The sequence below is a fragment of the Canis lupus genome, chromosome 15 (assembly GCF_011100685.1).
Source record: "Canis lupus familiaris isolate Mischka breed German Shepherd chromosome 15, alternate assembly UU_Cfam_GSD_1.0, whole genome shotgun sequence".
NCBI classification, from domain to species: Eukaryota; Metazoa; Chordata; class Mammalia; order Carnivora; family Canidae; genus Canis; species Canis lupus.
This window is the reverse complement of record NC_049236.1, coordinates 20,229,102-20,250,463: the sequence shown is the minus strand read 5'-3', so window position 1 is coordinate 20,250,463 and position 21,362 is coordinate 20,229,102. Positions and strand designations below refer to the sequence as shown.

Here is a 21,362-nt window from a genome sequence, read left to right as displayed (position 1 = left end):
AAAAGCAAATATTCTAGATCCTCAAAACCTGAGTAAAGTTTCCATAGTCACAGGATCACAGAATCCAGAAGGATCTTAAGAGGTCACCTAATTTGTTGAAACTGAAGCTGGGTCCTTGGGAATCCACTATACCATCCTTTCTACTTTTGTGTTTATTCAAGACTTTTCCACAATAAATGTTTTAGGAAGCACACTAATCCAATACATTCACTTTACAGATAAAGACATCCCCTCAATATGTAAAGAAATTTACCTATTCAATACAGCTCTTAACACTGGAACTCACAAAAGAAAGATAAAAAGCAAGGATTAAACATGACATCTTCAAACAAATGACATCTTCTTATCGATAAGACCTGAAGTAATTTCACACACACACACACACACACACACACACACACACAATGTAAAAAATTTATCCAGCAACCTTCTTTAGCAAAAGTTTGTTGCTTTAGGATTACATTAGGGTAACAGTAGTCAGTTGTAGTTTTTGGGGAAAAAAAGCACTATAACACCAAAGCTGGGAGTTTTAGGTTTGTCAGGTTGTTTTTAAGCTAATCCGGATTTTGAGTTTCAATTACTGAATTGAGCAAAACATAGATAATGTTGATATTGCATATAAAAAAAGATAAGGATAAACTTTTCCGGAAACTAGAAGAATGGATCACCCTCCAGAAACAGATGCACTCTTTTCTCCCAGGTACCTGGTTATTATTTTCAGCTTGAAACTATAGGGAAAAGCTACGATGGGGATGGCAGAGAAGAGGGAAAGAATGAAGCGGCACAGCTCCTAGGTGGAAAAGTGTTCTATATGGGTCACATCAGACTTTGAAGGAAAAGCAAAACTAAACATAAACATAACTATGGAACGATGGCTTTCTGATGCATTTCAGAAGCAGCAGCAACAGCAGTAATAGTGCATATGCAATGAATACTTATTACATGCCAGGAACACTCCTCGATATTGAATCAATATATTCTCTCATTTAATCTTCACAAAAATCCTTCTCAATGACTATTTTACAGATTAAGTTATTATCTCAGATTAAAATAATCACCAATGATAACCTACATAGTAAGCAGAGTAAGTGGAGATTCAAACTCAAGCAGTTTACTCCGGGTGCTAAGTCTTTAACTCCTGTGCAATACAGCCTTAAAATGGAGTAATAAAATCAAACAGCCATGATATTTGATCCCATGTAATAAAGTAACATAAGAAGGTGTTCAAGAACAATGCTTCTTTGGATTGAAAAATACAAAAAAACAAAAAACTCCTAATGGTAGGACTCTGTGGTCTCATTTGTATTTGGAACATTGGCACATAGAAGATACCATTCCTTCCTCATGCTGTCCCTACGAACCTACCCAAAGCAACCAAGTAAGGTTGGAGACTTGGCCGACATCCCCCAGCGGGAAAAACTGAAAGCTGAATAAGATGCCCGTGGTTCCACATATAAATGGACCACATATAAATATATACAAAACAAGACAAAAGGAATGTAAAAGCTTGTTTCAAATCCTCCTGACTATACCTGAACTGTTATAAATTACTTGTCAAAACACTGATTTTCCCTTTTCTGCCTCAAGGAAACTTTGGTCCTGTGTCATTGGCAGCATTTCCAGATCGAAATCTCGAGGTCCCCATTACATCAAGTACTTACCCAAACAAGCACAACCAGCAATTGTCCCAACTGCTATACTCTCATGAAAACGCTGCACAGATTAACAAAAAGTATCATTGTACAAACGCTGTTTAATGACATGAACAAGCAGCTTTTAAATCCCTACAGGGACCAAGCTTATTTTCTTGGAACACTGTAAAAAATCATTTTAAGATAATAGTAAACACATATAATTTTAAAGACTTGGGAGTTTTTTGTCGGTTTTTTTTAAAAAAAAAAAAAAAAAAAACAAGACTGCTGAGTTACATAACCAACTTGAATGATACGTTAAATTCAGCATCTATGCTACTGCATTGCTTGTCCTGAGACTTCATCTGGGACGGAGAAGGATGATGACCTATGGAAACATCACCACCAGAGGCTCATATCAGATATTATTGTTGACAGTTAGACTTGGGAGGAAAAATGAAGTCTGAGCAGAAAGAAAGCTCTGGGGATTTTTTTTCCTACCCTGAGGTCCACTTAACCTTACAGAAAATTACTTTTCCTTACAAAATGGGGCAGGGTGGGGGAGGAAGGAGATCTTAAATTGTCTTTTTAAAAAGTGGGAGAAATTTATTACTCACTTGCATTCAAGTAAAAGGGTGATGCCTGCTGGGATTATTCAGTTCTGCACATTAGAGTATGTGATGAGCCATTAAGGATCTACTACCTATATCCATAGAATACAGAGAGTAATCACCTTCTCCGGAATGGAAAGAAACACCCCGCATCACTGCCCATCTGTCAATGGTATAAGGAAAGAGTTCCCTGCTCTATTCAGAAGACTTGTCTTCTGCCCCTGAGTGTGTGTGTGGAATGTATCCTAGTATCCACCGAGGCTACGGATACACACCTGTGCATATGGAGGATTATGTCATATATACATATATATTTGAGAATTCAAAAACAGGAAAAAAAGATTATGACACCCATTTTTCTTCTGGATAAAACAAAGCCAAGTGACATCCGTGAGTAAGGAGACCACCCCAAGAGCAGCTCCCCAACGGCGACAAGTAGGAATAGAACCTTGGTCTCTTGGCTCCTGCTTCAAGTACAGCTCCCTGACTCCCAGCACTTCTAAGACTGGCAGTCTCTCATTTCATTTGGCGATATGCTCACCCTCATCATCCCAGTTCCACACAAAGTCAGACACGCGCACACGTCCTCATAAATTCTTGTCTCCTACAAAAATGACATTCAACTCCTGCGTCTTCTGAAAATTTCAGAACACTCCTCAAGTGAATAAGGAGCTAAGGAAAACTGTACACCTAAGCCTGGGAATCACCGTTCTGACTCAAGTCCCAAAGTTAACAGGAGACTGACTCCACACAGGAGCCAGGGCCGGCACACTTCCCCTATCAAGTCCCTGAATGATCACAAAGTGTGGATTTGTGTCCACACTACAGCTTGCACCCAGGACAACCATTTCCTGTTGCCATGGGTTACAAGGATGAGTCACTTGGAACCCTCCAGACAACTTGAAAGATGTCTTATCTTGTACCATTTTCAGAATTAACAAAATATATTCTTGGTAATTGGCAGTGCTCAGCAATACAGTCTATTAAAACATCAGATCAGAAACATTTGTCAATCCCTCAGCATGAAAATGGGGACTTGAGGTAAGTAAACTTGAGGGATTTTGTTTTCCCTCTTATAAAACAGATAACTCATTATTACCGACCTTTTATTACAGGATGCAATCACAAGGGGGGGGAGCAGTTTCAGGATCAATGCACCGAAATAAGAATAATTTATGGCTTGTCGCTAATATACCTTTTAATTTCAAATCATGCAAGGCTTAATCAGAACAGACTTCATGTTAAATCCGTCATGTACACACACACACACACACACACAAAAAAAAGGGGGGGGGGATGTTGCATCCAAATACTAAATGTACAGGAGGGCATGACACCTCTTAAACCAAGAGCAAGAAGAAAAAAAAATCAACATTTTATTGCATCTACAACTAATTGTGCATTCAGGTTCCGCGCAGTCTTCCAGGAGCATCTTGTACATATGTCAAGAGAACCCACCCAACCAGGAAACACCGAAACCAGGAGTCAGGCAAAAACAATAATGTAGGACCATTACTACTACCGTGGCTCACTAGAAGGAAGAAAATGTTGAAAGAAAGAAAAAAAAAAACATGCTTTTTTAGATTTCACTTGCAAGGGAATTTTAAGTCTTTTGTAAATATTCATCTGAACTGGATAAATATGACCTGTGGCATGAACAGCATTAGGTGCAGAGTCGAGAAGATGAAAATATCTTTAAAACCTACAGCTTCTTAACTGGCCAAAAACAAAGCCAACAGAGTGGGGTGGCGGGGCAGTAATTGTTTTCTCGCTGAGGATTATTGGCTGTATTTTCCGATATATCAGCAGTGTGTCCTCTCCTTGATCCAGTCTCTGCTCCAAGACACCCCCCCCCCCCCATTCTATACGGAGAGTTGGATTTAAAAACAAATGCGCAGACAAAGGGAAGGAGGCAAGGGGAGCTCGGTGAAACGCAGACCTTTCCCGGTGTGAACCGCGCGCACCAGCGAAGCAGAGCGGAGGATAATCACTGATTAGCATGGTTCTCACCCAGGGAATATTTTGACTTCGGAAAAACTTGAGAGCGTGACAACTTGCTCTTTCGGGGGAAACAACAACAACAACGACAACCACATCCATATAAATTGTATCTCTGGTTCTAAACGAGCCGTCCTGACTTATCCTTTGTTTGCAGACATCTCAGGTCTCTAAGAGAAAAATAAAAGCGTGGTGAGCAGGCGAGCGGCTGGGCCTCCGAGAGGCAGGGCGGGCGCCACCCCGGAGGGGCTCCGCGGGTAACTAAGTTGTGACTCGCACTCACCCGGCGGGGGGCCCACGCACGCCGGGAACCGGGAGCTCAAGTCGGGGGTCCTCGCCCATCGAGGCTGGACCCGGCTTCGAGGTCTGGGCTGTTCCCCGGCGGGGTCTGCGCGCCCCCCGCCCCCGGGATGCTCCCAGCACCTTCCACCTGCCGCTCCGGGCAGCTGGGGCTGGAGGGCGCAGGGAGGGGCGCAGGGAGGGGGCAGGAGGGCGCAGGGGGCGCAGGGGGGCGCAGGGGGGCGCAGGAGGCTGAGCCTCAATCGCGCCCCGCTCAGTCCCCGCACCTGCGAGGCGTGAAAGTGAAGGGGAGACCGTTAAGGCAGCAGAAGTTGCGCGTTCCCCGTAGCAGGGGAGGGAAGAGGAGGGAGGGGAGGGAAGGGAGGGGAGGGGGCCGGCTCCCGGGTCCCCTCCCCCCAAAAAAATTAATAGCAAAGAAAGCAAAGTGTGTATCGATCATTTGAAAAGGGGGAGTTTCTATAGACGAGGGCTGGATTTTTTTTTCTTTTATTCTTTTTTTTTTTTTTTAATTTTGGAGCATGGGTTTCATTCTGTCCGTGGCTTCCGTGGGCTGCAAGCCACACGCAGCCCTTGCAGTAGGAGTCGCGGAGCGAGCGCACAGGTCGGATGCACCTGGCACGCGGGTCCGCAGGGTCGCGGGGGGGCGGGTCCGGGCGCCCCGGGGGCGGAGGCCGCGCCGCAGGCTGCACGCTCCCCCCTCCCGGCAGCGGGGCCGCGGGGTCACCAGCGAGACACCCCCGTCCCCGCGTCCCCGCGTCTAACAGGGAGACGGGAAAAAGGGGGGAAGGAGGGAAGGGAGGGAACAGCATGGAGCCGGTAAGGAGAAGAGAAGAAAGAGGAGAGAACCGGGAGAGAGAAGCCGCGTGCCCCCCGCGCCCCCCGCGCCCGTCTGCGCAAGAGCAGGTCCGGGGAACATCAAAAAGGGGAGGGGGACCGCCAAAATAACAATTAAAAAAAAAGAAAGAAAGGAAGAAAGAAAGAAAAATTTTTAAATGATGTGCTACTAGGTCCCGGGGGGCCGCGGGCGACGCTCCAGCGGAGGAAGTTTGGCCGGAGCGCGGGGCCCGCGGGGCCCGGGGCGGGGGCGCGTTACCTGGCGGAGGTCCTCGGGGTCGCCGTCCTCAGCCCCGCGGTCGGCTCACGACGGACATCGCCTCGAGGAGGAAGGGGGGGGAAAAAAAGAAAGGGGAAAAAAAAAAAAAAAAGCCCGCAGCCCGGGCTCATCGTCGTCGCCCCGGAGGGAGCTGCCGGCGCCGCCGAGCGCGGGCGCGGGACCGGGTGCGGCGCGTCTCCCGGCCCGGCTCGCTCTTTCTTCCCTCGTGGGCCGGGCCGCGCCTCCTGCCGCCGCCGCCGCCGCCGCCGCCGCCCCGCCCGCCGCCGCCGCCGCCGCCGAGCAGCCCGCCGGACCAGCAGCCCTCCGCGGCGCGCCGCCGGGAGCGGGCGCGGGCGCGGGAACGAGCGCGAGAGCAAGCGCGGGAACGAGCGCGAGAGCGGGAGCGAGCGGGGGAACCAGCGCGAGAGCGGGAACGAGCGGGAGAGCGAGCGCGGGAACGAGCGCGAGAGCGGGAGCGAGCGCGGGAACGAGAAGGGGAGCGGGAGCGAGCGCGGGAAAGAGCGCGAGAGCGAGCGCGGGAACGAGCGCGGGAGCGAGCTCGCAGCCGGCCCGCCCGCCGAGGGGCGCTGTTTCGCAGCCGCGCAGCTGGAATTTAAAGAGACAGATGCGCGGCGGGGGCGGGGCCCCGGCACCTCCCCGGGCGCCCACCCGCCGCGGCGGACCCCGCAGGCCCAGGCCTCCCTCCGCTCCCGCCGCTGAGCCCAGGCTGCCGGGACGCGGGCACAGCCTCCCTCGGAGACGGAGGGGACGTGACGTGTGTGCTCAACAAGTCGTGCGCCTCTTTGCAGCCGCGCCGGCTTTCCTCCTCGCGCACCGACTTTTTTCGCCGAAGGCACGGGGCACAGACGGGGCGCGCCCCCCCCCCGCCCTCCTCGTTCTACGCCCCACCCGCAGCGGAGACGCCCGTGGGCGCGCAGGGAAGCTGGTGGCGGGAGGAGGCCGCGGTCCGAGATCTTGAAAGATCTGCCCCCGCGGCCCTCCTGTCGCAGCCAGCGAGGCCTCGCCCTTCTCCGCCCCGGGGACGGGCTCCAGGACACGCGCAGCCCCGCAGCCCCGGGCCGCCCTCCTGCGCCCCCGCCCAGCCCCCCACCTGCGGGCGGCGGCGCCTCCCCCCGCCCCTGCACCCAGGCGCCCGCCTGCGCTGCTCCGCGCGCCCACCCCGCCCCTGCACCCAGCCCCCCTCCCCCAGGGAGCGCGTCTACCAATGCACGTGGCTTAATCGCCACCGCGCATTATTTGGAGCAGCAGAGGCCCCTTACTTCGCTCTTCCCTAAGGCTCACCCTCCACCGCTGTCCATACTTAACCTCTGGGCGCTACACCAGTTGCGCGCAGGCTTTCCGGGGGCGGCGGGCGGAGAAGACGACGCTGCCTCCCCGCGGGCTTGTCCGGAGGCCCCGAGCGCATCGCGCAGAGTCACGGGCGCACGGAGCAGCGGATGCTCCGCCAGCCGCAGCGACGAGGGTGACACTCGCGGTCGGCCCGGCGTTCCCCGAAGGAATGAGCCCCCGTGGGCGGGAAGCGTAGGCCTTCCCCGTGGCCCTGCGCCGCGTCCTGACCCACGGGCCCCGGAGGCTCCGCTGCCTGTGCCTGCAGGCTGACCCCGGGCACTCACCCTCTATCTTGTTTGTCTTTTCCCGGCTTCCAGAGCAAGCCTTCAGAAGCATAGTGGTCCTATCTAAAATTCGTCTAGAGTTCTCCATTTCCTGCAGGAAAATGGCCAGTTTTTTTAAAAAAAAAATATGGAATAGAACTGCATTTCCCAAATTTTAGCATGCATCAGAATCACCGCGAGGCCTTATCAAGAGATTTCCAGGACTTCCCTGCTTATGCTCAGCTTTTCGCTTTCAATAGGTCTAGGGTGAGGCCCAAGAATGTAGAGTCTTAACAAGATCTCAGGTGATGTGGGCGCTGTCGGTCCGGGACCCACACTCTGAGAACCCCTGGCATCCATCATTCATGATCTGGCCCCTGCTTATTTCTCCTGCTTCATCCCTCACACCTGCCCCCACATGTCCCAAGCAAGGCAAACTGATTAACTTAGGCTATGCTTTCCAGATAGCACCCCCTCAGCCTCACTTGCATATGCTCTTCCCTGCCAGGAATCCTGCCCCCTGCCCTTTTCCCCAGGTCCCACCGCCCCATCCTGGCAACTTGTTCAACCTCTAACATGAAGCCTTGGGATGCCTTGCCAAAACTCCCCGGTTCCACATTTGAGTTTAGGTCCCACTCTTTGTGCTGCCTCTGTACCCACTCTTCCCACCTGAAGTGTAATAACTGTAGGGTCATTTGTCTGCTTCCTCAGTAGACTGGGTAGGCTAAGGCCAGGGACTAGCTAGCTTATCCCTGTATCCGCAAGTGCCTAGTACATTGCTCAAGACATCGCAGCTCAATAAATGGGAGCAGGAGAGGGAGGGAGCAAATGAGAGTGAGAGAGGTGACATTTTTTCAGTGCTGATGATTTTAATGATGTTTAAAGACAAAAAAGTGACATAAGGGAAGTAGCAGTAACATTAGAAAGGACAGAGGGGGAAATGGGGAATTAGTATTTAGCTTTTAGCATGTATCAGATACTGAGTTAAATGCTTTGCATGCTTTGTGCCCCCCACCAAGTTCATATGCTGAAACCCACCCCCTAACATGACTGTATTTGGAAGTGGGGGCTTTCGGAAGTCATCAGGATAGAGCCCTCATGAATTGGATTTAGTGCCCTTGTAAAGGAGACCCCAGAAGGGCCTCTCAGCCCTTCCTCCTTTTCAGGACACAGTGAGAAGATAGCCATCTATGAACCAAGAAGTTCAACTGTGCCAGAAACTGCCAGTGCCTAGATCTTGGACTTCCCAGCCTCCAGAGCTGAGAGAAATAAATGCCTGTTGGGTAAGTCACCCAGGGTGGGCAATCCTAGAAGACGAAGACAATATTACCTCCTCTATTCCTCAAAAAAAAACCCTGCAAGATAAATATTACATGACATATGAGAAATTCAGGGCATGGAAATGTTAAGGACTTGGCTCAACATCACATAGTCTTTAGCTCCCCTGACTCAACAGTCAACTGATGTGAAGGGCTTCTCTGGATACTGTTGAGTAGTCTCGTTCTACTATCCTTAATGCTATATAAATTTTTAAATGACCAACCAAACCAGACAGGTAAACATCTGTTATAATGACAAGACCAGAGCAGAGTCCTTTCCTTGTCCATATTTCCATTATACCACATTTTACTATCATAGAGGTAACTATGATAGTACTAACATTAACTGGCAAGAAAATATGTAAATGTATGAAAGGCATGATAAGTAAAATGTGTGCTCCCTTTGATATTTGTCCAAACCTCACACACACACACACACACACACACACACACAAGTGAGCTTTTTGGAAGTAAGTGGATATTATGGTTATTTGGGATAAATCTTCAATTAAACATTTAGCTAATTTTCTCTAAGTATACCAATGTTAATAGATAATAAAATGAGTTCTATATAAAATGGGGAACGATGGGATGGTAGAATAAATCATTACTTCCCTATAGTGATGTTTGTTTTCCTTGAATGTAGGATTAAGCTAAAGGCATGAAATTCTGACTTTAGCTGCATACTGGAATCACCTTCAGAGTTCTCAAAGGTCTCAATGCCCAGGTTGCACCTCAGACCAACTATATAAGAACCTCTAGGATTGGCATCTTGGCATCAGGACTTCTAAAGCCTTCCAGATTATCTTAATGGGGCTGAGACTCACATCTTTTGAGATGATCAGCAATGGAACTCAAACTTGGCTATTCATCTGAATCACCTGAGAAATTGTAAAGGCCTCCACCCACAGGCTCCTCCAACGAGGCTCTGATTTGGTCTGGGTGGGGCCCAGTTCTTCCTATGGTTAAAAGCAACCCCAGGTGATTTAGATGTTGAGCCAGGGTTGAGAATCACTATGTTAGAGCAATGGTTCTCAGAGCAGAGACCCCAGAACAGTAGCATGGGCATCACCTGGGAATGTGGTAGGAATGCAAGTTCTAATTCCCACCTCAGATCCACTGAGTCAGAAGTGCTTGGTGAGCTCCAGGACTCTATATTTTAACAAGTGCTCCTAATTATTCTAATACACACTGAAGTTTGAGAACCACTGCCTTATAACAGGGTATTAGCGGTGTCATTCTCCTTTAGAATTAAGAATTCACCATTATGTTCAGCAAAGATCTATTGAGCTCTTACTGTGGTGGTTCTGAAGATCATTTCTAACAAGTTTCTGGTGATGCTGATGCCGCAGGGCCAGGCATCACACTTTGAGAACCACTGTCCCATTATATGCCAACCCCTAATATTAAGTATTAAGAATCCTGAGATATGTATTACTTTTTATTTTCAAAAGGAACTGTAAGAGTGGAAAACTCCCTTTCTTTCCTTCTAGCTTCTTTGACGGGTCTAACAGATAAATTGATACAAAGCAGATTAACCAAGAGAAAAATAAATTTTGTATGTATGGGAGCCCCAAAGACAGGCAGTTGAGGCTCATACACTACCCTGAGCTAAGAAGACGGGGTTAGGGGTCTGGGACCTCAAGGAGGAAGAAGACAATTCATAGGAGGATGAGAAGAACAGATGTTTAGTAAACATGTTTGCCATGCCACACAGATAAATATTTCTAATGCAAAAGTTATCTTTGATCATTCCTATATCCATTCCTAGTACAGGCCCTCCATCTAAATTCTTTTTAATTAAAAAGAGATGCAAAAGAAAAGAAGTCTTCCTTGAGTCTGCTGGGTCTTCATTGCCTTCAGCTCAAAATCATCCATATGCCAAAGGGCCACATTCTGGGGTCATGTACTCTGCTCCCCCTCAGAACTTACCCCAAAATGAAACCAATATGTTGTGGCTACATCAAGCTTATAAAAAGAAATTTCTTGCCCCTAATTCCCTAAAGTAAAAAGTTATGGGAGGATTGTGTGTGTGTGTATATATTTATTTTATTTTATTTTATTTTATATATATATATATGATTTTTTTTACCTACTCTTACATACTGGGTCAAAAAAAAAAAGTGTATTCAGAACTAAAAGCTACAGGGACCACAGCTATAGACCTCAGCGATTATACTAGATTACACAAAAAGTTTAGGGAAAAAAAGATGATCCCTTCCCTCCTCAAAACAAACCACCAGATCCAGAGCATAAAAGCTGATGAAAAGTTCGCCCTCTCTGGCTACACAAATGAGCCAACCTGCCTTCCCCCAGAGAGGCAGCAGCTCTTCTTTCTAGAGTAGCTTTAAGAAGAAAGAAAAACCTGTCATTCTCAAAAAGTAAATACTGTCCTCCTTGGTATCTTGGTGTGAATGTAGCTATATAAACCCTGTCCATCCTGACCTACAAACGTTAAAAGAACCCCTGGTTCCCACAGCCTGGGCTTCCTTCCAGGGAAAAGCGTAGAAGCACAGATCACTGAAAGCAAGCACTGTGTTACTAATCTTTGCCTCTAGTCAGGCAGCCAAAGAAAACCCCCAACCAGAGACTCAAAAGAAGACACCCCAGACCATGAAATCTCCTTTCATCCTTTTAGCTGCTTGAATTGATTTTAGGCTACTAACCTGGGTCCTTTAGGGGAGAATCTTTTGGGGATAAGCTCCTTTTCTTAGGAGGAGACCCTGCCTCTCAACTTGGCAATTGCTTTTGAAAAGTTCCAAAATAGGCCGCTAAACTGCATTTTCTTCCTGAGACTCCTTTAGGATCAATGGCATTTCTGTGTTTAACAGATGAGAGCTCCGGGGAGAGGGTCCTAAAAGATCTGCCAGCCACAACATCAGGTGCCGAGTTGCTGACAAGAGAAAAGCTCTCTGAGAGTGATCCCCCAGCCTGTGTTTGCCTCTGCTTTTTCAAATAGCCACAACGTTAATTACTACATCAGCTACTGAACTACTTCCTCTAGAAGGCTCTTAAAGTTTGAATGAAATCTCCTCCTACCAAGGCTGGAGGAAATAATAGTCACCACCAAACTGCAAAATGTCACACAGATTTCTTTTTATAGGCATATACACTTAAATAAGCAATGCAGCTCCAAGAAATGTAATTAAGTTACTTAGGTGAATGGAGAACAGCAGTAAGTGGCCTTTAAAAATATCAATTGTGAAGGGGAAATGTAAAGGGAACAAAAAGTAGATAAAGATAATGACAAGAAGGGCACGTAGGAACATTTGGGAAGGGAGTTGCTGAGTGGCAAGGTGGCCTTCATTTGGACAGGGTCAGTTATGCACAGATATCTGGCATTGTTTCATTTTGGAGTTGATCTCCATGGAAAAGATAATAGAAGCTCAATTTTCATATCAAAGGACTCAAAAATAGATTATTACCTGAATTTGAGAGTAGCAGTGAGGTTATATAAGAAAATGTTCCTGTTCTTAGGAGATGTCAGCTGAATTTACACTGAAATGCCCCCCCCCCCGCCAAAAAATGCTTATTTAAGAATAAGAAGGTTTCTTATTTGCACGTGAAAGTAGGAAAGTATCTCCATATACCTATGTGTGTAGAGAGGATACAAATGTGACAAATGTTAATGAAAGGTGATACAGGTGAATAGAAGTGAATTGTAATAGGCTTGCAGCATGTCCGCAGGTTTTTCTTTTTTTCAAAAGTAAAAAGTTTAATTAAAAAAATTAATTAATTAAATTGCTGCAAAATAAGTTACCCAAAGGCACAATACAAAAAGAGCTTACAACGAGGGTCCTGAAAAGAGGTTTCAGTCTGTTCTAAAACCCATTAACGGGAGATTGGCGATGTGTTCCGCTCTTGTGTAACAATTATCGTCATTAGAGATGTGGCACACAGGTTTAGCACATCATATATTCCAAGTATTGCTAGCATCCTTCTCTGCACCATGGTGACCTTTTTAATATTCGGCAGATTGATTTCCAGGCCATTCCCACTACCCCTTGTTTATAGCTTTGGTTACCCAGAAGAAAATGAGCAAGACTGGCCAGCTGTGAGTCCTGCATTTCTGTGCTCATCACTGCTCAGAATCACATTTCTCTCTCCCAGAGGCCTCATAACAACCCTTATTGTTGGTCTGGAGATCAGCAGCACCAAGAGCCTTCTACAAGGATAGGTTCAAGAGCTGTGAGCCGCTGTGTGAGTTCCTCAGAGGCGCTCAGTCGAACACCGGTAGCAGATGAGTACTTTTCTGTACTGCAAACTATGACAGTAAAATTAAAAACCTCTAGAAAAGGTAGCATGTATACAACTCTTGAAACCATGACATGATCACGTTATTAATGTCTTTTTCCATCATTAAATCACCTTTACTTGTTCTCATGAATTTGGGGATCCATAAAAATGTCTTTCCTTATGCGAAATTTGCATAGATGCTGATCCTACTGATTGAGGCTAAGGTTTCCTCTAAAAATGCCTGCAACAATCAACCCCCCCCCAAAAAAACAATCAATCCCTACCCCCTAGTCACACCCAGATCATGAAATAAGAGGAAGTTGGCACCTGCCTTAAGCTTTATGACTTAGAATTCCCTAGCAGACCCACATTCCTATAAATAACAGATAAAAATGGAATCAAAATAAGCCGGGGGGGGTGGGAGCCAGGGTATTCCATTTCTTCAAGGCAGCTGCTCTGTTTCTGTTAGATTTTCTAGGTGGTAGGAGGTTTAAAAAAAAGATTTTGATTTCCAGTACTTGGTCAACTCTTACTTGCACAGATTTCTTATCTTTTGGGGAAAACAAGCAAAAATGGAAGAATTAGCTAGCATGAAAATAAAATGGAACAGAGAATGATTTTTTCCCCACATGCCAGAGGATATAGAGAAAAAGATAAAAGTTAGAAAAAGTTCATCGCCTCTTGACTCACACGGATAGTGCAAATCAAAAATTTAGATGTGTTTGCAAGGTTGACACAGCAAAAGAAGAATGTTCTCTTTTCCTTTCAGAAATACTTGAGTAAGAGGACTTCTATTTGAGTAGCTCAATATATATGGAGAGGAATTATACATTCAGTCGTCTTTATCAGTGAATACAGAGCCACATTCTCAAGAAAAGCTCAACAAGTATAAAACGAGTCATAAACGGAAAGCTAGTGTCACCCCTTAGTTATTCAGCCCTGTAGAGAATCTTGTTGCATATGTGAAAAGTTCAGAAACATGAGTTTTGCTCTTCAAATCAACAGGTCTTTGTAAAATGTGCTTCCTCTAAAAGGAGTCCTGTTCACTTTTATGTGTTTAAAGTTCCAAGTCCTAATGGAAGTTACTTGGGACAGGAGGGCGAGGGAACAGTCCTGAACTTTTGTAGTAACTGGGGATGGGTAGATATTAGTAAAATTTTACTCGTTTTTATTCTAACCAAGCATGATGACAGGACTGTAGCTTTTTCGAATACCAAGGGATTGACTAGGGCCAGTTTGGGGAGGAATTTCATTAGCTTCCATTTATGGGATATTGGTTTCTTTCTTCTGATATTTTTGGCAAGGCACCTTTAGGAACTAAAACACTAGCACAGACCAGCATATTGATTTGCTTATTCCACTCACAGGATGCCCCCTTAACCATAGCTGGTGGGAATTCAAACATAGAAAAGTTAACTTATTAAAAATATGAATAACAGGCAAATAGAAGATACAGTCTTTGGGCAAAATAATTAGTTAAACATAAGTTGAAAAAAAATAAAAAATAAAAATAAATTAAAAAATAAAAATAAGTTGAAGACAGCTGGTTTTTCATAACTTAATCTAATCCACAGCTACCTATTACTGCATGCGATCCCAACATACTTAAGCTACACATTAACATTTTATGTAAAATAGATTACATAGATACTTGAATCTACACTGTGTGATTTACTGCATGAAAAACGTTTAAGCCTGAGTTCCTAGTATTTTACATATAAGAATTCAGTCTACATGTTTGATAAGACTGAGTTATCACACTTGTGATATTTCATTAAAATCCACTATCTAAGTGCTTCCTTATTGACACTCAAATAGTATCATAAGCATGTGGATGAGACAATGTAGGTACACAGGAGCTTTGACGTCCTAGTCTCAGGAAATCCTCATTTTCTGTTTCTTTAAAAGGAACATATTATTAAATTTAATAAGCACCCCCTGTTCTGTGTATAACAAACCAGGATACTTCATTTTGAAACCCCAGACATTTTACTCACTGTGCAACTCTTCTGCACGAACACTCGATTCAAGTCACAATCTGCAATCTGAGATCCTGAAAGGACAGATAGGGACTGCATCACGTGATTGGGAATGCAGAGTCATATCTCAGCTCCTGTAATAACCATCACAGGAGAGCAGATGCGAAATGCTAATGCCTGTCTCCTTGATGTTTTGCAGACTAGGGAGGTTTTCCTAGTAATTTATAAGCTTGAAGTCATAAGCACTTCATTCCAGTGCTTCATTCCTGGCTTAATCAGGAGTCTCACCTGAAGGGTGGCGCTTGCTACTTCTGTCAAACAACTAGGTTTGTTCTGGGTTCATACCAGTTATCATTACTCCACATAAGAATCAAAGCTTATTTAAGTCTCCTACTCTCAGATGTACACAGTATCCAGTTAGAACGATGGCTTCTGCTGATGATGAAGATAAATGATTATCTCCTTTACAAGAAAATTGTACTAATATCTCTATTGTTTCTTTCTTCCTTTTTTTTTTTTTGTACTAATATCTCTAGAAGCATCTACGTAAGAACCATTTCTTTCCTACCAATGCACCCAAATAGGGGAATGAGTGGGGAAATATAAATGGAATGCTGGTCATAAGAACACATGCCCTGAGAATATTTCATTAATTTAAAAATGAAACAAAATTGAACAAAAATCTCGGAGAATAATGGATAAATGATAAGAAACTATATGGTCCTTCCAGTTTATTTCCTGAACTCTGGGATCCTTAGGAAGTGATGAGATTTTCCTGAAGAAAAACTTAAAATTATCACAGACATATATTTGTCCCATTGAAGGCAAGTGTAAACCCCCTGGCAAAACACGTATTTTGAAACATACATATCCATAAAATTTACTCAGGAGCATCTGACTTCTCTTGAGAGTTATAGGAGATGATTCAATCAGTATATTCACTTGAAAACAGAAATCCAAAGTCTGCAGTCAAGATTTATGACCATTTTATTACTTTTTTCCCCCCAAACTTTTCACCAGCCCTTCTACAGGCTGTTATATCCTGATGTCTGTGGGAGGTTTCTAACTCTGTTTCAAAGTTCCAAAAAGAAGAGAGTTTACAGCATGTTATTTCTGTAGACCATCTAACTATTGAAATCCTTCAAAATTCCTTAACAGAAACTCTGTGAGGATGTGCTCTACCCACACAAGTTGATTAGATTTGTGTCTAGGGTATCAATTAAAAAAAATAATTTTGGAAATAATCATCAGGATTATAACCTATAATTTCATGATTTTTGAGTTTTCCAGAGTACATATCAAGTACTCAAAGCAATAATACAGTAATACACATTTTCCCCTAACCTTGTTCATTAAAGCTATTTCGATTTACATTATCTTTAATATAGCAAAGACCTTTACTGCTTGCATTAGCATCGCAATTTAATAATTCAAATATAGCATTTTCTTCTGTTAGCATTTATAATTTCAATACAATTTATAATTTCAATATAATTTATAATTTTGCTTAAAATATTTGTTTGTTGCCAAAGTGTAAATTTAAATATATCTCAGGGGTTCTAATTGGATAGAAGAGTAAGAAGGCATTCCTTAAGAATGAATGCATTCCACTATAAGAAATCACCAAAGTTATCCAGAACCAGCTTTTTGTCTAGCTGGGATGACAGCTTTTGAAAATAAACACTTTTGGGACACCTGGGTGGCTCAGTGGTTGAGCATCTGCCTTCGGCCCAGGACATGATCCTGGGGTCCTGGGATCGAATCCCACGTCAGGCTCCCTACAGGGAGCCTGCTTCTCCCTCTGCCTATGTTTCTGCCTCTCTCTCTCTTTGTGTCTCTCATGAATGAATGAATGAATTAATTAATTAATCTTTAGAACCCTCCCTCCATCAACCATATAACCCCAGTGTTCACACCCACACAACTTGCACACCCAAGCAAGAACACTGGAGTCACGTGCATTGCTTCTCACTACTCTGTGGTTGGCTAGATTCCCAAAATTCCAGAGTCACTGCCAATCCATTAGTGAAGTCATGACTTGACAATCCAGATCCAAGTGCAGGCCACCATAGTTCTGCAAAGAAGCAGGAGCCCACTTCCTCAGTGCTAACCAAGGACAAGAGTGCCTGCCCTTCCCTGAGCTCTTGACATTTGCAGCTTTCAAAACTTTGGGGTCTGGATTGGTTCAGTGTCAGCCACCCACAGACTACTTCAGTTTCCCTCCTCAGGGTGTCAGGCAGCTTTTCATCTTATATTCTCCAAACACAAAGTCGTTACTCCTCTAAGGAAGTAATACTGTGAGTCAAAGATAGTTTTACCCTGCTATTTATGAACCTTTATATCTCTGTAGGAAGATGAAGTTTCTTAATGCCTTTTATGATTCCTAGGCAAAATTTTGGCACTTCTCTTGAGAGAGATTTAAAAAAAGTAAACTCTGGTATTCTATACACAGATTAACACAACTGAAAGTGTCTGCTATTCACCAAGTGAGTGTCTTGTGATTTAACAAATACTTAGGAAAAGTATTAACTTTGGTGTTGCGGATGGAAATGATGGAATATCAACCACAGCCATTTCCCAAGAAAAGTTACTGAACCTAGAGACTGATCAGGCTTCTTAATAGACCAGAAAATAAAATAGGGAAAGACAAAATAAGGTCAAGTGTGAAAAAAAGTTTCCAGTCTGAATGATGAGGATAATACTGATGTGATGAACAAGTAAGAGCTAAGTAATTGGAGCTGATTTAGGATAAGAGAGTATTAGTTTAGTTGGAGAAATATTACTTTTGAGCTAATAGTAGAACTTGCAAGTGGAAATATCTAATGGACAGTTTGAAATTTTAAAAAACAGAGCATGGTTAAGGATTAGAAGTTACTATACAGAACTGGGAGTCTTTCACTTTTAAAGGATTGTAGCCTCACAGATGAGCTTATTAATAATGGCAAAGAGAGGGATGAAAAAGATGAGTCATCAAAGAGGTCAAAGAAAGTATGGACAAAAAGACAGTGCAGTGTTGACCTGGAAATGGAAATGAGTGTCAGTGAAACAGAAATCTGAAAAGAGACAAAACATGGAAAATCTAAAGATAAATTCAACCAGATGGAAGTCAACAGTATTGAATGTCGTGGAGAGATCAGAGGAGACAAAGTCTGAAAATAAACCTTTGGATTTTATACAAAGGAGAAAGTACAAATGTTTGAATGCCAACTATGTGCTAGGTGCTGCTACTTCCATGAAATGTTTTAAGAAAAATCTCCAGCAGCGTCCTTGGATATGGAGACACAAAAACCGAGAAATCTGGCAGGGAAAGAACTGAGCAACACCAAGTGGGCCTCAGGGGAACAGTAGGGTCAAGCTACAAGGTTTTTTTGTTTTGTTTTATTCTCTTGTATCAAGGTGGGGCAAACTACTTGCTTGAAAGCAGGAAGAAACCTAGAGGGAGAGGGAACAGAGGGGTTATGATAGAAGCTAAGTGATTCCAATGGTAAATGTTAAAAATGTGAAGTTTTGACATTAATTACAAATAATTAGCAATTTTATATTCTCTATCAAAGAGTTAATTTCATTTAATTATGCATGGAATGAGTCTATGGTTCTTTATCAGCTCTCCTTGTCTCCCTGCCCTTTGCTTTTACGGCTTTGCTTTCATAAAAACAAAGTCTTTTTCATTCCATTATACCCTTGTGAACAGTTAACTAGTTTTACAAAGAAATATAAATTCTGAGTAATCAGCCTTATTGTTGACCCATTTCTACATTTATAAATTATTTTTTTTAAATCCACCAGGGAATTTCAAATCTTCTCTAAAAATCAACCAGATGTTGCTCACATAATTTATTATAATAAAAAAACTCCTAAGGGTTTTGTCTCATAGCAGCGATACTCCAACTCCCCCAAAATCATTTTGCCTTCCAATAAACTGATATATTATTCTGAAAAGTATATAAATGAATCTGTGAAGCAGAATAGCTACCAAAAAGTGATTTCCTCATTTCTTGCATTACTAAGCTCTTCCAAATACCAAGTATTAGAATGCAATATTCTAAACTGGCAGTTTATTTCCTGTATTTAGAGTAAAATACTGTACTTCTGACAATACCTTCTCATCCTTGTCATTCCTCTAAGCACTAACCGCCCAATTCCCTAGGACCAAGAACCAGTCTCAGCTGCATCAGCTGCTCCCTGACATCCTTGGCTAACCTCCCGTGCCTAAATGTCCCTTGGGCAAGATAAAATTACAGTGTGATAGGATATCATTTTCTCTAACAATTAAATCCTACCCTCGACATGCAGACAACAGCGACTTCATCTCTGCCCGACAGCTAGCCACTTCTGGGTGATGATTACTAAGTACAGTTACTTCTCCGGAAACCAGAAGCAGAGACTCAAATGAGTCACGGGTAGGTATTGCACACCGAAAGGAGGCAAGTGGGCTGAAAAGAAAAGCCACAATGCCTGATTTCATTGCCACATTAAATAGAAAGCAGAGTGGAACTCAGTCAACAACAAGTCAATCTAGTCTTGGTAGGCAGTAGAACTAAAAATACTCGAAACTAATAAAATTATTCAACCAGTGGCAATAAATATTTATTACCTTTAAATTCGAGCTGACGTTTTATAACTTGAGAAAGGTGAGAATACAAGTGAAGGAATAATTGTAAAGGTATTTTAGAAGAAATATCCTATAACTATTTTACAAGTTTACTGAATCTCATGAGCTATTGATGTACACGAAGCTACTTTGAAAACTATAGAGTGCTGTAAAATGTTATTCTTAGCGTAAGAAAATTCAAGATATAATTATTAAATGGCTGTGACTGTTGGGCACATGTTATCATAAGCCAGTTATGAAATCTACTCAATTATTATTATTTTTTATTAGATTTTATTTATTTATTCTTGAGAGAGAGAGAGAGAGAGTCAGAGACCCAGGCAGAGGGAGAAGCAGGCTCCATGCAAGGAGCACAAGGTGGGACTCAATCCCGGGTCTCCAGGATCACGCCCTGGGCTAAAGGCGGCACTAAATCACTGAGCCACACAGGCTGCCTGAAATCTACTCTAAATTAATGTTAAAATGTTTGAAGGTGCTTACGCTGCTATCCATAAGGTTTATTGGCAAAATAAATTTCAGAAATCTTGTTAGTCCTTAAGGATAAGCAGATGTCAACTGTAATATAGCATTATTTAGAAACTGATAAATCTAGAAGTTATCTAAGAATAAAAATTTCAAAGGTATTTTTTTTCTATTTGTCATTGTAAAAGCATTTGCCAAATCTTATGCAGAATTCTTTAAAAAAAGAAAAAAATACTTGTGTTACAATCTCCCTATTATGTCTCTCCTGAAGTATTGATGTCAAATAATGATAAGGTTCTTTTTTACTCTTCTTCAGTAACACAAATTATAGGCAAGACTTCAAGATACTCCAAAGAAGTGCTTCTCAAGGGCAGCCCTGGTGGTGCAGTGGTTTAGTGCTGCCTGCAGCCTGGGGTGTGATCCTGGAGACCCTGGATCGAGTCCCATGTCAGGCTCTCTATATGGAGTCTGCTTCTCCCTCTGCCTGTATCTCTGCCTCTCATTTTCTCTGTGTCTCTATGAATAAATAAATAAAATCTTAAAAAAAAAAAAAGAAGTGCTTCTCAAACTTAATGTGCATACAAATCACCTGGGGATCTTGTCAAAATACAGACTCTACTTCAGTGGGTCTAGGATGGGGCCTGAGAGTCTGACATTGTGCATTTCTAATAAGCTCCCAAAGGATCTCAATGCTGTTAGTCCGGGGCCAGTCTTTGAGTAGCAAGAACATCAAAAGTATTTATTGAGGTTGGGTGCTATATTAGACAAGGTTCTCCAGAGATAAAGAATATATAAGACAGGTATATGACTATACATATATATACACATATATACACATACACATATATATTACATAGACACATAATTTATATATAATACAATATCATGATTATATATATCTCATATACATATATATATGAGAAAGAGAGAAAGATAGGTTTTAAGAAATTGGCTCACATGATTATGGAGGCAAAGAAGTCCCAAGATCTGTAGTTAGCAATTTGGAGATGGAGAGCTCCAGTCTGAGAGCCAGCCAGTCTCAAGACCCAAGAAGAAAGTTTTGTTTCAGTTTGAGTCCCAAGCAAGAAGTCTGATGTCCATGTTGGTGTCATCAGGTAGGAGGAGCTCCTTTTTTACTCATGGGAGGGTCAGCCTTTTCATTCTATTCAGCCCTTCAAAGCCTGGATGAGGGCCACCCACATTAAGAAGGGCAATCTGCTTACCTCATTCCACATATCCAAATGTTAATCTCATTCAGAGACACTCTCACAGACATACCCAGAATAATGTTTGACCAAATATCCGGCGACCACATGGCCCAGTCAAGTTGACACATAACATTAGCCATCATGAGTGCTATTGCTCCCTAACATATATGTTCTTTATTTCAGCCAAGTAGTAATATTCTAATTAAAAATAATTCCAAAGAACTTATTTAAAACTCCTAATTTATTAGAAGCCTGACCCATAATAAATTAAGGAGACAAATAGCAGTGATTGATTTTAGT

General features: G+C 43.3%; 1 protein-coding gene and 2 long non-coding RNA genes across 3 annotated transcripts in view; 2 read left to right on the top strand and 1 right to left on the bottom strand.

The window, feature by feature from the left end:
* The first annotated feature begins 5,058 nt into the window (after nt 1-5,058).
* LOC119877048 (octapeptide-repeat protein T2-like) lies at nt 5,059-6,353 on the top strand. The gene is made up of 2 exons (XM_038559166.1): nt 5,059-5,141; nt 5,978-6,353. Exons 1-2 carry the CDS (start codon nt 5,059-5,061, stop codon nt 6,351-6,353), a joined length of 459 nt encoding a protein of 152 aa, XP_038415094.1.
* Nucleotides 6,354-7,141: 788 nt separating this feature from the next.
* On the top strand, nt 7,142-20,333 carry LOC111099017. Its single transcript, XR_005370387.1, has 3 exons — nt 7,142-8,529; nt 19,074-19,180; nt 20,171-20,333. It is a non-coding gene; the product is annotated as an uncharacterized LOC111099017 (long non-coding RNA).
* LOC119877029 overlaps nt 12,131-21,362 on the bottom strand; it is a 183,235-nt gene continuing 174,003 nt past the window's right edge. The window contains exons 6-7 of the long non-coding RNA XR_005370384.1: nt 14,799-14,854; nt 12,131-12,829 (exon numbers count right to left, since the gene is read on the bottom strand). This is a non-coding gene — a long non-coding RNA (uncharacterized LOC119877029). The remainder of the gene's footprint in view (nt 12,830-14,798; nt 14,855-21,362) is intronic.

Excerpts from the sequence above, each read along its gene's own strand:
- LOC119877048 (XM_038559166.1), top strand. The coding sequence starts at position 5,059 with ATGGGTTTCATTCTGTCCGTGGCTTCCGTGGGCTGCAAGCCACACGCA. Across the intron at positions 5,142-5,977 it reads GTCGCGGAGCGAGCGCACAG|CGGGCGCGGGCGCGGGAACG; the intron begins GTCGGATGCACC and ends CGCCGCCGGGAG.